The 15,081-nt window shown below is 44.6% G+C and overlaps 1 protein-coding gene across 1 annotated transcript in view; it reads right to left on the bottom strand.

Annotated features, from left to right (window-relative positions):
• Positions 1–4,570: 4,570 nt before the first annotated feature.
• KCNG1 (potassium voltage-gated channel modifier subfamily G member 1) overlaps positions 4,571–15,081 on the bottom strand; it is a 111,226-nt gene continuing 100,715 nt past the window's right edge. The window contains exon 3 of the mRNA XM_068262778.1: positions 4,571–6,849. Within this exon, the coding sequence (XP_068118879.1) occupies positions 6,085–6,849 (765 nt within the window). The 3' untranslated portion in view covers positions 4,571–6,084. The remainder of the gene's footprint in view (positions 6,850–15,081) is intronic.

Here is a 15,081-nt window from a genome sequence, read left to right as displayed (position 1 = left end):
CATTCCCTAATAGACATGGGCATGCTTAGAAGCATACCCAGCATCTCAGCTCAGGGTCCCTTTAAAATGGCTGGCGGGAATATTAACAATCTGTGATATGAAGAGAGGCGCCTTGAATCCGGCATTTAGTGGCACTTTATTTGGCCTGAGGAAGTGGGTGAGTTTTCACGGTACGCGTTGCCTGTGCTTTTTTTGTACTAATAAATATCCATTCCTATATGGGTGTGTCCTCCTTGAGGTAAGCCACCTCATTTATTTATATTTTACTTGCTTTTAATGTATTTTATTCACCTTGGGCACCTCTTTAACCCCCTATTTACTGTGTCTCACCCCATTTGTGGGTTGCTCCTACACCTGACCACTGGTGGTTTCTGTCACTACCTAGTTTGCCAGTGTGTAAGAGTTTTTGTTCAAGAGAGCGACCTTCGCCAGGTCTACTGGTACCCCGAGTGGAGTTCGGGTTTCTGCATCTCCACCTGCCTGCAGTGGTCGGTTGCCCTTCTGCAACCCGCCTTTGTGTGTATTAGTTTAACACCATTTAGTTTATTCATTAATCTTTGTGACGTACTGCACCATCTGGGCTCCCGCTGTCTCTGTGTTTCTTTCCATAGGGTGTATATAGTCACCCTCAACCTTCTTGTATGGTCATGAAGAGTCAGGGTTGACAACTTGAATGAGAAGGAGGAGAGTGCATACTCCGAAGGCTAAAATATATATATATATATATATATATATATATATATATATATATATATATATATATATATATATATATATATATTTTTTTTTTATTATTTTTTGTAATCCATTGTTATTATTTTCTGTCTTAAAGAGAACCAGAGACTAAGCACCCTCATGTATTTTACAATATATATCAATGGGAACATGACATTAAACACCTACCCTGCACTCTGTTTTATTCTTCTCTGCTAAATTTGCCTGTTATCAGCCCTGATAAGAATCCCCGGCTGAGCATTCCGTCTAGCTGTGCCGGGAATGATTATAGCGGAGTTAGTCTTCTGTGATGTCTTTTCAAGCCCAAGCCTGCCCCCTTGTGGCTCTGCTTTGCTGCTTCGAGGATAAATAGCAGGAAGACAGAGCCACAAGGGGGCAGACTTGGGCTTGAAAAGACATCACAGAAGACCGACTCAGCTATAATCATTCTGGGCAAATCTAGACTAAATACTCAGTCGGGGATTCCTATCAGGGCTGATAACATGCAGATTTAGCAGAGAAGAATGAAACAGAGAGCAGGGTAGGCGTTTACTGTCATGTTCCCATTGATATATATGGTAAAATACATGAGGGTGCTTCGTCTCTGGTTCAGTAATTCCTCATTGAAAGTAATCCTATGAAATAATTTGGGAAATGATTGATCACAGCAGTGTTGCTCTTTGAGATCCAGTGTTTCCTTTACTGCTGTTATAAAGGTATTAGGGCCAATTCACACATAAGTACTTTAAAGTTTACCAGGGCTGACATCATATGAAAAATTGATACTTAACTGGGGCTTCTACCAGCCCCATAAGCACGTCTGGGTCCCTCGCTTTCTTCCCATGGTCTGCCGTTCAGCCCCAATCAGCCCCAGTAATAGGCTAAGTCTGGTCCAGTTGGGGTCTGCTGTGCATGTGCGGGAAGTCTGCCCATGTGCAGAAGACCCCGACTGACGTGCCTGAGCCAGTTACAGGGAGTGATCGTGGCTGAACAGCAGACTGCAGGAGGAAGGCGAGGGACTCACACATGCTTAAGGGGCTGGAGGAAACCCTGGGTAAGTATCGGTTTTTCATATGACGTCAGCTCCTGCAGATTTATCAGGCTTTGCATCCATTATGCGAATCTCCCATTCCACTACATCATGGGGGAAACGTTGCTGTATTTGTTGTGTTTTTTTTTGGGGGGGGGGGGGGGGGGCTTATTATTATGTATGTGTTTTTAGGTCACTGTTCCTAGCTGTGTTTTGGGAGAAAACTTGTGCCCATTGCCTTTGCAATACACTGTTACATTACAGTTGGCTCTGCCCACATTTAATCATGACCACGCCCATCTTCCCACTGCGGCTTTGCATGCCACTCTATCTCCTCTTCTTGGTTCTTTATATCTGTAAGGATACGAGCAACACCCAAGTATGGCTAGGCAGAGAGTGCTACCTCCTCCCCCCGTTATAGGTAGCAAGACAGCCCCCTCTATTGTAGATAGCCATACAATGCCCCCAGTATAGGCAACCAGAGACCGCCCCACCTCCCTCGGTACAGGTTGCCAAAGAGTGTCCTGCCCCACTCAGTATAGGTTACCAGAGAGTGCCCCCCCCCTTCAGTATAAGTAGCCAGACAGGGCACCCCCATCCCCAGAGAGCGTAGCAGAGCATTATAGAGCTTCTCTTCCCAGGATCTGGCCATACACAGTCTTCATCCTCTCCTTCTGAAGGTGCTCCATCTCTATGGTGAAATCACCATCTGTCCTTGGAGTACACGGTGAAGACAGGCTGTGGCCAGATCTTGGAAAGGTGAGTCCTGTAACACTTTGCTGCACATTCCCCATCCAGTGGTCTCCACAAGTGTAGCTCTGGGTTACAGTGATAATAATACTACTACCAGCACTGTGCACTACCGGCACTTTTTGCGCCTAAAAGTAATCCTGAGCTACAACTGTTATCACCGCTAAGGGGGTTAAAGAAGAACACAAACTATCACTGGGCACCGGTCTGGGTATTCAGTGAGAATAAAATTTGTAATTACCTTTAGTACCCATTTCCATTATGGGCAATTCAAAGCGATTCCCTTCAGCATTTTTTTTTTGCATTACTTATGCCGAGAGGCAGGATTGTTCTGATCATTGGATTGATTTCATTAATCTGATTGGATTGGTTAGGATACTTTTGTCCATTAGTGGTCCCAAACGATCACTTCCAATTGCTCATATGAGTAATCATTTGTAAACGATCGTTCGGCAATTGTATCATTAGTGCCCACCTATAGCCAAGCATACTTGCGTTAACACAATTGCTGACCTTGAAAAATTCAGCTTGAAAAGTTTCCAGCTCTTTCCTTAGCCAACTGGCACACTCCCTACCTTGAATGACTCAGAAATAAGCAGAGACACAGATTATTTGCAGTATCATAAGACAGAAGATGTAATCTTTAACCTCCTTGCTGGTTATCCTGAGCTCAGCTCAGGGTAACCTGCGTAGGAGGATTTCTCAGGCCCCGCTGGCCCGATCTTCAAAATTTTTTTTTCCTACACGCAGCTAGCACTTTGCTAGCAGCGTGTGGTACGCGATCGCCACCGCGTCGAGCCGCCTCCCCCCCCAGACCCCTACGCAGCCTGGCCAATCAGTGCCAGGCAGTGCTGAGGGGTGGATCGGGATTCCCTCTGACGTCCATGACGTCGGTGACGTCATCCCGCCCCGTCGCCATGGCGACCGGGGAAGCCCAGCAGGAAATCCCGTTCTGTACGGGATTTCCTGCTTACTCTGATCGCCGGAGGCGATCGGAGTGGGTGGGGGGATGCCGCTGCTCAGCGGCTATCATGTAGCGAGCCCTGGGCTCGCTACAGGATTTAAAAAAAATAAAATAAAAAAAATGTGCTCTGCTGCCCCCTTGCCGCGGGAATTGGACTGGTAAGGGGGTTAAAGGCCCCTGTCACACGGGAGGGTGAAAGCAGTGAATTTTGTCAAATTCTCTCTTACAGTGACTGGATCCATGGCTGTTTTTGGCATGGGCACCTCTAAGGTCAAATGCACCCAGACTCAATCCATGCATTTTTTGCTGCCAGGTAACCACACTGCGTGTCATGCGCTAACACATTTGGGGTTGCAAATGCTGCCATTTGGCTGCATTAAATTTGCAGCCGGAAGATGCTTGGTGGTAAGCGTACGGTTCTTTTCGTGTGAAGGAGTCTTAAAAATGAATGGGTGTTATTGGATCTTTGCAAAGAATGGCTAGCAGCAATTTGTGCAGTACAAGCAGAGGTGAGTTTCACCTAACCTACATGTGAAACACAGAGGATGCAATAGGAGTTGCAGGGCAATGCTGAGCTAGTCTGCATTAGCGCCTCCTTTTTTTCATACCTTTAGTAGGGCTTTAAACAAAAAGGGCCTGATGCACGAACTTGTGGTAATATTGCTGTGCACAGACATCGCACAACAATATTACCGCACTTTCCTGCATCAGGCCTAATGTTACAATGTCTTGAATAAGCATCTCATCATTGTTGACACTGCAGAAGTTAAGGACAACCTTCTGAAAGTCCATTTAACCCTTTCGGGACTGGACAGCTATGGCCCCTAAGGACCTGGGCTGTCCTTTCCCTATTGTGCCCTGTGATTGGCTCACAGTAGTCATGGGTTTAGAAGCCAATGCAATTGGCTGCTGACCAAGTTGCTTAAGTTCTGCTGTCATAAGTATATTATAAACAAGGGAAAACATAAAAGATAAATAAAAATGAGGTTGATGCACGAAGTGCATTGCAATATTACCGTTAACCCCCCCCTCCCCCCGCCCCCCCTCCCAACAGTCTACGAGTTACGCCATTAGCATTACTCGTGGTACTTGACTACATTGAGTGTTGGCACCGCGCGTTATTGTAGTAACACTCGCGTTGCTCGAGTACCATGGGTGAAGCTAATAGCACTGTACACTGTTCGTAGCAGTAATGGCAATATTGCTGTGCGATGTTTGCGCAATTACCGCTGCTTTGTGCGTCAACCCCAATATGAGATATAATTCGAGGAATACAGTTTATTTAGCACATCACAGAATTCTAGTTTTATGTGTATTCTCCTGCATCTAAAAACCATTGTTTTTAAAGTAACCTGTATGTAAAACGCATCTTAAAGCATGTAAAGTGCATAAAAAAAGCAACTAAAGTGTATATAACACACACCTAAAACATCATTTGCATTTCACAGCAGAGGTGTGAATGGACCAGTAATACACATAAAAGGTCAGGAAAAGTTTATATAAGTTTTTTCAATCATAAAAAGTGAATGCACCTACACCTTTGGGTGCGTACACACATTTTATTTTTACTGGCCAATATTAACACTTGCACACTCCCAGCTCTAGCAATTTCTTACCTTTATTTGGTCAGCAGGCGCTTGTCAGCCAATCAAGTGTACAGTTATACACCCTTTGCCTGTCATACCAAATCTATCAGGAATTGCATCAATTAGGCAGCATTCACATGGGAGATTTTGGTCAGATGTAATCGTAGATTATGTCACTTGCAGGCCTGGCTTTTCGTGTGTTTTGCAGTTAGCATTCAGTTTAGAGGGAGTGTGGGTGATTTCCCTGGTGGTGAGAGTACCACTGCTCACCTGCACCTCCCTCTAGGTATCGCATGGTGGTTTAGGGGTCCCGGCCTGTGGGAGAATCCAGGTCCCCAGACTGTCGTGTGAACCAGTGTTTGTGGTTTTCAATGTTAACACTTCCATGCAGTATGAGGGCCAACAGATTTTGAATACGATGAACATATTGTGTAGGTAAGCTCTCATAATACATGGAGGTGGTAAAATTGGCCAATCATTAGCCAATCAAAATTGGATGTGTGTATGCACCCTTTGTCTCTTTTATAAGCCGATTCTACAATTACCATATTTGGCATCCTGTATATCCATTATCTAGAAAATGTGCCTATGGCCCATAAAAACATTCAATTAATAATACAAGTCCATGACCCTGCACCCCTCTAGTATAGCAATTATCAACTCCAGATCTCTACTACCTATGGAAATATAAATCCCTCCATGCCTTGGTATCCCAAAAATGTTAGCATGATAGCCATGGTGAAATACGATAAGTAGTTTTAAAGCATTTGGAAATCTCACCTTCCAAAGCCCTAGCATCTGACGCTACTAGCTGATAACAGAGCATTTTTCTTACAGATATTAACTGCATGTAAATCACAATACCATAGCTCTAGAAGAGTGAATTTTGATCAGACTGGTTGACATAGTTGAGCTAGGTGTATATTATGGCTGCTAGGTGTAACAGTGCTCAGGATCATTACTGTGGGTAGTATTGTTTTTTTTTAAATAAAGCAAGAAGACAAGCCATTTCACCAGTATTGGCTATATAGGATCGCCTCTCAGTCGTCCCTTGCGTCAGAAGACATACTTTCAAACAAGTCACTTCCATGAGAGATATTGCTTAGCTGCGATCTTGTCTTCCGCAGCAACTGCGCCCTTCTGCAAATCAGTCTCTCTTGTTCTTGTTTCAGCTCAATGTAGGACCGAGAAAAAGTATGAAAAATTGAGGTTACAGGAAAGGCCATCAGCAATATCCCACTCAGGATGCTGCTGAGTGCTACTACCTGTCCTGGAATACTCCTGGGCACCATGTCACCATAGCCTACTGTTGTCATAGTGATGACAGCCCACCAGTAGCAGGCAGGAATGCTGGTGAATTCCTGCGAGTCCGCCATCTCGTTTTCAATCAAGTAGAGCAAAGGGGCAAAAAGGGCAATGGCTACACACAGAAAGAGGAGCAATAGGCCAAACTCGCGGGTGCAGCGGCGGGCAGTCAGTCCCAGTGTCTGTAGCCCCAACGAGTGCCTAGCCAGGCGCATCACATACAGGATCCTCAAGGCACGAAGTATGCGCAGCACAAGGCCCACTTTGTCCAGGTAAATGTTACCAGTTCCTGATTTCTTCTCCCCTGACGATGTGTTGTCCACGACCAGCGTGATGTAGTAGGGTAGGATGGCCACAATGTCTATGAGGTTCAGTGGCTGCTTCAAGAAAGCAAACTTGCTGGGTGCCTGGATGAAACGCAACATGAATTCCAGAGAGAACCACCCCACGCAAACAGACTCCACGATGAAGATGTTATAGCACATGGTGGAACATTCCCCCTGGAGAAATAAAACACTGCGTTAATAATTCGTAAAAAATACTTTTTCCCCCCTCTTTATTTTTCATTCTCATTGAAATAAAAAAAAAATACAACACATTAAGCATGATCTTTTTAAGTGAATCTGAACTCTGGATATTTTCTTCATATAACAACTATTTGTAGTTTTTCTTTTGAGGCCAGATTATATAGATAATGCTCTGCTACTGTGATGTTCCATTCCTCAGATACCCTCACTCTCTACTGTCAATAAAGACTTGTTGTGAATAGTAGGTGGCTACCTGCACCCCCTCCCCATGCAAAGCTACATACACACACATCAAAGTCATCTGAGGCAACCGTTGGCTGCGTGGTGTCGTGTCTGTGCAGCTCCATCCCTCCACCTCCCCACTTTGTGTCTGTACAGTCCGGCCAAGCGATGTCATCCGAGGGATTGGGTCCCGATCCCCGATGGGTGACATCAGTCAGCCCGTGTGTATTGGCTTTGAACAGAGTTACCATAGAGAGGCCTGGAAGCAAAAATTAGCAGTTTAGAATCTGAAATTGTTTAGCAGATGCAGGTAATGTTGTTTTCAACATTTGCAAAAAAACAAGATGGCAAGTCACATAAAACAGAGACAGCATGTTCTGCAATTCTGTGCAGCAAGGGGAGATGGCATTGTGCATTAGCCAAACAATGGTATCTAAGTATGTATTACACAGTGTGGAGGGGTCGGCTAAAGGAGACATCAGGAGACTTGGCGGCCGATCGACCATCCAATTCGATTATTATAATGAAATTGGATGGCAATTGGTGCCGCCAAGTGCATGCCCGACCGTCAATGTGACCAATTTCGGAACGAAAATTGCTCGCATTGTAAATCGCACATGCTGCAAGATGTGGGGCCGACTAGCTAGATCGGAAGCACAGTGGGAACAGCATTTTGTGACATCATCTTGCTGCAGATGGAGTCACTGTGCATCGTTCAACCATTCCGCGCACTTTACACAAGGAGATGTTGTATGCGAGAGTGATGCAGAGGAAGCCTTTTCTCTGCCCACAGCACAAACCGAGCCGCTTGAGGTATGCAAAAGCACATTTGGACAAGCCAGCTTCATTTTGGATTAAGGTGCTGTGGACTGATGACACTTAAATTGAGTAATTTGGGCATAACAAGGGGTGTTATGAATGGAGGAAAAAACACAGCATTCCAAGAAAAACACCTGCTACCTACAGTAAAATATGGTGGTGGTTCCATCATGCTGTGGGGCTGTGTGGCCAGTGCAAGGACTAGGAATTTTGTCAAAGTTGAGGGACGCATGGATTCCACTTAGTATGGCCCAGTGCACACTGGGCGGATCCGCCGGCCGCATCCGCTTGAAAATCCGCGTGGCTAATGTATCTCTATGGGCTGGTGCACACCGGCGGTTTGAGGTTTTTAGCAAGCCGCAAACGTGCCTCTTGCTGCACGTTTGCGGTTTGCTTAAAACCTCAAACCGCCGGTGTGCATCCGGATCACATACAAAATCCGCTCGGTGTGCACCCGGCAAATATCGGCTCTCGGCTCCCAAAACCACTAGCGCTTTGACGATCTGCTAGCGGTTTTGGTGTGCACTGGGCCTTCCAGCAGATTCTGGAGACCAATGTCGAGGAATCAGTGACAAAGCTGAAGCTGTGCCGAACTGGATCTTTCAACAAGACAACAACCCTAAACACTGCTCAAAATCCACTAAGGCATTCATGCAGAGGAACAAGTACAACATTCTGGAATGGCCATCTCAGTCCCCAGACCTGAATATAATAGAAAATTTGGGGTGTGAGTTAAAGAGAGCTGTCCATGCTCGGAAGCCATCAAACCTGAATGAACTAGAGAGGTTTTGTAAAGGGGAATGGTACTAAATACCTTCAACCAGAATCCAGACTCTTATTGGAAGCTACAGGAAGTGTTTACAGGCTGTAATTTCTGCAAAAGGAGGATCTACTAAATATTGATTTCATTTCTTTTTTTGTGGTACCCACATTTATGCACCTGCCTAATTTTGTTTAGACAATTATTGCACACTTTCTGTAAATCCAATAAACTTCATTTCACTTCTCAAATATCACTGTGTGTCTCCTACATGATATATTTAACTGACATTTTTTATCGTAACAGCCAACGATTAATACAGGAAAATCATGACGATTAACAAGGTTGCCCAAACTTTTGCATCCCACTGTGTGTATTATATATATGTGTATAATTTGTGGCCACCTTAAAGAGGCTCTTACAGGGGTTCTCTGGTAACTGTAAAAAAGCTAAAACTGACACTTACCTGGGGCTGCTATCCCCCCCTGCATCTGTAATGTCCGTTCCCCGCCGCCGGTAACCTGCTAATTATTTGTCTAGAGCGCAGGCGCAGTACAAAGTTTTCTTGTACTGTGCCTGCGCAGTAAGCTCCCGATGACGCGCACGGGAGCGAGCACATGCTGGCCCCAATATGATTAGGGACAGTGCCTTGTCTAATCTTCCAGGGGCCGCACTCAGCGACAGAGGTTATCAGAATACTGAGGGAAGCCTTAAAGAGACTCTGAAACAAAAATTTCATCCTGTTTTCTTCCATCCTACAAGTTCTTAAATCTGCTCTAATGTGCTCTGGCTTACTGCAGCACTTTCTACTATCACCATCTCTGTAATAAATCAACTTATCTTTCCCCTGTCGGACTTGTCGCCCTGTGTCTGGAAGGCTGCCAACTTCAGTGTTGTGGATCTGTGATGCACACCCCCCCTCCAGGCCCCCTCTATGCACACTCCAGTGTGTGTGTTATTTACATTAGCAGCTTTTCTCTGCTCTCTTATCTTTTACAAGCTGGATAAATCCTCCTCTGTTGTGAAAGGAGTCACATACTGAGGAATTACAGACACCGGGCAGAGCTGTCTGCAGGAAGAAACAGCCTGTCACTCTTCAGTGAATGAGAGCTGCAGGGGGAAAGAAACACACAAATGATCTCTTGAGATTCAAAAGGAAGGCTGTATACAGCCTGCTTGTGTATGAATGTATTTTCTATGTGTGGACATACCGTACATCAACCTACTTCCTGTTTTGGTGGCCATTTTGTTTGTTTACAAACAAACTTTTTAAAACTGTTTTTGAATACTTTTAATGCGGCGAGGAGCGGCAAAGTTGTGACAGATGGGAATAGGAGATGTCCCCTAAAGCACTGGTATGTTTACTTTAGTGCGATTTTAACAATACAGATTCTCTTTAACAGGATCCTGAGGCTTCCCTCTCTTGCTCATTTTGTACCCGAGCTTCATCTCAGTTACACTTGAAGGGCTGTTTAAATCCAGACTGAAAACCCACCTGTTCAGTTTTGCATTTACAGGCTTAATCTTTTTTTTTTTTTCAAATAAGTTTTATTGAAATGTTTTCCGTATACAAACATACATACATTGGTAACATCAACACCACTCCCCCCACCCTATCCCAACCTGAAATTCCACCCTCCCCCCGCCCAACCTTATTTCCTCTCGCAGTCCCCAACCCCGCAGAATCGTTTGTGAGCTTACACATCAGTGTCATAGGCAACGCCATGTTTCTTAAGGTGTTCTAACCACGGGATCCAGATATTGTCGAATTTTAGGGGACAATTCCTCTGAATATAAGTTAATTTGTACATGGGTATGGTAGCATTTACTATTTTGATCCAGGCTGCCGCGGATGGGGCCTCTGACTGTATCCAATGCAGAACAATGGTTTTCCTGGCAAAATATGAAAGTATGTCCCAAAGCAGAACTAATCAACTAGAGGGTGTAATGTCGCCTGAAATCCCCAGTAGATGCGTTTTAGGATCCAAAGAAATAGGTCTTTCAAATATTTTTTGTAGCAATTCGTTAATCTGTTCCCAATATAGCCGAATGTTTGGACAATTCCAGACCATATGCATAAAGTCTCCAGGGGACTGCCTACACCTAGGACATTCATCAGATCTGTCAGGGTACATATTTACTAACCTTGCTGGAGTGTAATATATACGGAATATAAACTTCATTTGGATAAGCCTATCTCTACAGGATATTAACAGGCTTAATCTTTAACAAAATCCATTCTACCACCAGTTATAGAACTGTAATGAGTTATTCATCAGTCCTATGTGAGAAACACAATTCAGAAATATAATTATTACTGTTGCCTTTCGTCACACACCCACAATTCGGCAGCACAGTGGCATGGTGGGTAGAAATCTCACCTTGCAGTGCCAGACTACCAGGTTTGATAAACACCTAGTACAAGTATGTAAAAGTAGCATAACCGTTTTAATGCATTTTCATTAAAATTGTGGTAAAGCAGTGTTAGGCCCAGTGCACACTGGGCGGATCCGCCGGCCGCATCCGCTTGAAAATCCGTGTGGCTAATGTATCTCTATGGGCTGGTGCACACCGGCGGTTTGAGGTTTTTAGCAAGCCACAAACGTGCCTCTTGCTGCACGTTTGCGGTTTGCTTAAAACCTCAAACCGCCGGTGTTCACCAGCCTATAGAGATACATTAGCCACGCGGATGCTGATGCGGATGCGGCCGGCGGATCACATACAAAATCCGCTCGGTGTGAACCCAGCAAATATCAGCTCTCTGCTCCCAAAACCGCTAGCGGTTTTGGTGTGCACTGGGCCTTAAAGATGCAAAATGTGAACTAAGCAAACATTTTGCTGCTTTTAGCCCCCCAGTCTGTTACTTACATAGGGTTTCTTTATAAAATTAAGTACTCTGCAAGATTTAGACAATATGGGGACTGAAATGCAGCAAAACATAAATAAAAATGGAGAAAGGGGATCAGATGTATTTCTTTGCAAGCTGCTTAACCACTTCTGTACCAGCAGTGTCTGGCCCCTTAACCATTTATGCCGCACGGACGTGAGCTTTACGTCCGCAGCGGCAGCTGCTAGAGCCGCAGGGATGCACTAGTCATGTACCTGCAGTTTGGGGTGTTTGCAGGCGATTGTGCGGGCAAATGCCTGCAATCACGCTTTTACTGGGAGCAGGGGAAGATTGGCTGCAGGAGACAAAAGACCCCTGTGCCAATCCGTACATTATCTCTTGCCGTGATTTCTGCCGCCCGATCGTTACATTTATGAATGGGAACAAAGTTCCCATTCATTATTCTCCCCGCCAACACTGTGATCGCGGGATTCCATTGATGCTTGCGTCACTTCCCTAGTTATAATGTAGCAATACACTGTATCCTATGTAGCGTACTTGACAGGGCCAGGGAGCTGGGCGGCCGAGTATGCGGCCAGGTGTGCGGTGGGTGCACACGCATGCGCAGTAAAAGGCGGCGGCGAGAAAACACAGACCTAGAGCCCGTTTTTAAACTGGCTTGGGTCTGCTAATTATTAAATAATGGGCTAAAAATTAGTGATGGATGTAAAACTGAAAAAATGCACCTTTAATTCCAAATAAAATATTGTCACCATACATTAGAGACTCTGTAACAAATTGTTCAGCCTTCGTTCTTCTATCCTATAAGTTCCTATGCCTGTTCTAATGTGGTCTGGCTTACTGCAGCCTTTCCTAATTGCACTGTCTGTAATAAATCTTATCTCCTTTCGTCTGTTGTGGCTGTCGGGCTAAGGCTTGAATGTGCGGAATGTGCAGGGCTGCTTGTGATTGGATAGAAGCGATACACACCCCCTCCAGGCCCCCTGCACCCTCTGTATGACTCACACACTCTGCTTATGTGAGCCTATCACAAGCTGGTTAGTTTGTTTGTAAACACTGCCTAAAACTGTTAATTACAAGCCAGGATTGCAGCAGAGAGTGACAGAAACAGCACAGAGGGGCACAGGAGAAAATAACGAATAGAATGGTATGCTTTTTAGTGTAAGAATATTAGAGTACAGATTCTCTTTAAACCAGGGATATAATTTTAACGTTGCAATAACCGGGACAAATGGCCAAATAAAATGTGTGGATTTTAATTATGGTAGCATGAATTATTTTAAACTATAATGGCTGAAAACTGAAAAATAATGAATTTTTCCCATTTTCCATTTTTTACTATTATTCCCATTATAATGCATTTAGAATAAAATAATTCTTAGCATAACGTACCACCAAAAACAGCCTAATTGGTGGTGGAAAAAACAAGGTATAGATAATTTTGTTGTGATAAGTAGTGATAAAGTTATTGAGGAACAAATTATTATTGGGGAAGGAGCACTGGAATGTGAAAATTCCTCTCATCCATAAGGTGAAAAATACCCATGGGCTGAAATGATTAAAGTGTAACTGTCGGGCATAAAATCAAAAATCAATTCTTTATACAAGTAATAAGGATGCTAACCAGGCAATCTAAAAGTTAAAATCACTATTACTTTTCTTGTTGATAAATGATCATACCCCAGTTTACCTGACTCTTATTTGGTACACACAAAATTTGGTACACAAAAAGGAAGTTGCAGGGCATGCTTTTTTGCTTCTCTACTTCCCCTCAGACTTAACAAATACAGCCTGATTGGCTGAAGCCTCTTTCCCTCCTGTTTTCCCCTCCCACGCCTCTGTTCCTCTCTGATTGGGCAAGATTTCTCATGCTGAGACAATGCACTTTCTATAGTGAAGGGCGGGCAATACACATACACAGTCACGCTCCCCCGCCTCCTGTATTACACACCTCCCCCACCTATGTCTCTTCCCTCCCCGCCTCCGTAAGCTTCCTCCAATCGGCTTACTGAGGAGGGGAGGGAAAGGACACAGGCGGGGAGCCGTGTAATACAGGAGGTGGGGGAGCGGCGGTGAGTGACAGGATGAGGTAAATAGCGCTGTCGCTTTTTTTAAGGGGGGACAGCAGGTGGAGGTCTGGAGGCACAATGGAAGGACACAGATGCAGGTCCTATAGTCAGAACATGCCTCTGTGTCCTAATATGATTTGACAAACACGCCTCAGGTTCTCTTTAAGGACCCAAAACTGCTGGTACCAAAAACCGCAGTATACCGATGAATCGCCATACATACCTGCCGCTCTCAGCGTTCACTACTCTGTCCCATCGCCATAAGCGCCTTGCAAGCCGGCCAGGAGCTGCTTTCATTGGCTCCTGATGCTGTCCATCAATGTGAGCAAATGTAATTGGCTCTCCGCGATCACGCGATCAGGAGCCAATGAAAGTGGCTCATGACCTGCTCACAGAGCTCTGCCATCTTATAGATGGCAGAGCAAGTGAATTGCAGCGTGGAAAGAGCGGCGAGATCAGTGTAGCGACGGGGAAGCAGAATACCGAAGCAGTAGAAGCTACGTCCAGTCAGAGCCGCAGCACCACCTGCTGGACGAAGATTCGTACGGCTTCGGTCCGGAAGAAGTAAAAGGGGAACTTGAGCCTAAACAAACATACTGTCATTAAGTTACAGTAGTTATGTTCATTAAAATATAGGTAATATAATCTCTTACCCACCCGGTTTTAAAAGAACAGGCAAATGTTTGCGATTTCTTGGGGGCAGCCATCTTTTTCATGGGGGCAGCCATCTTTTTGGTTGAAAGGAGGTGACAGGGAGCATGAGACACAGTTCCAACTGTCCTGTGTCCTGATCACACCTCCCAGCTGAGTGCTCTAGGCTTGAAATCTCAAATTCAAAAGTAAAAAAAAAAATTGCACCAAAAAAGCAGAACGAGAACAACAGAAATCCCATCATGCTTTGCACAGCATCAGGGGAAAAATGCCCGGGTAGTTTTCTTCTGTGCAGCTAAAAATGAGGCTTGGGTAAGAAAAACAAAGTTCTGATACTGTGAAACAATAAGCCTTCTCAGTGCTGCTGAGTAGATTTTTAGTCTGGAGGTTCACTTTAAAGGAACACAAGGTGAGAGGGATAAGGAGGCTACCCTATTTATTTACTTTTAAACAATACCAGTTGCCCGGCACTCCTGTTTATCTTCTAGCATCTGTAGTGTCTGAGTCACAATCCTGTGGCTAATCCATTCAGACTTGAGTCAGAGCTTCTGATCTGCATGCTTGTTCAGGGTCTTTGACTCCAAGTATTATGCTGGGAATACACGTTTCGTTTTTGCCTTCGTTTTAGCCTTCGATTCGTTTGGTAAACGAATCGAGTGTTGAAAACGTATGTAAAAATAGTCATAATCTCATTATAGTTTCGATTAATAGACCCCAAAAACGAACGACTAGTGATCGAACATGTTTGATATTATCTCTCTTTATCCATCTAATCGAACCATTGGTAGGCTTGATGGCTGTTCAGATCGATTATATATTAGTTTATGCCGTCCGTC

Source organism: Hyperolius riggenbachi, chromosome 12 (assembly GCF_040937935.1).
Source record: "Hyperolius riggenbachi isolate aHypRig1 chromosome 12, aHypRig1.pri, whole genome shotgun sequence".
Taxonomy (NCBI): Eukaryota; Metazoa; Chordata; class Amphibia; order Anura; family Hyperoliidae; genus Hyperolius; species Hyperolius riggenbachi.
This window is presented reverse-complemented; position numbering and strand designations above follow the sequence as displayed.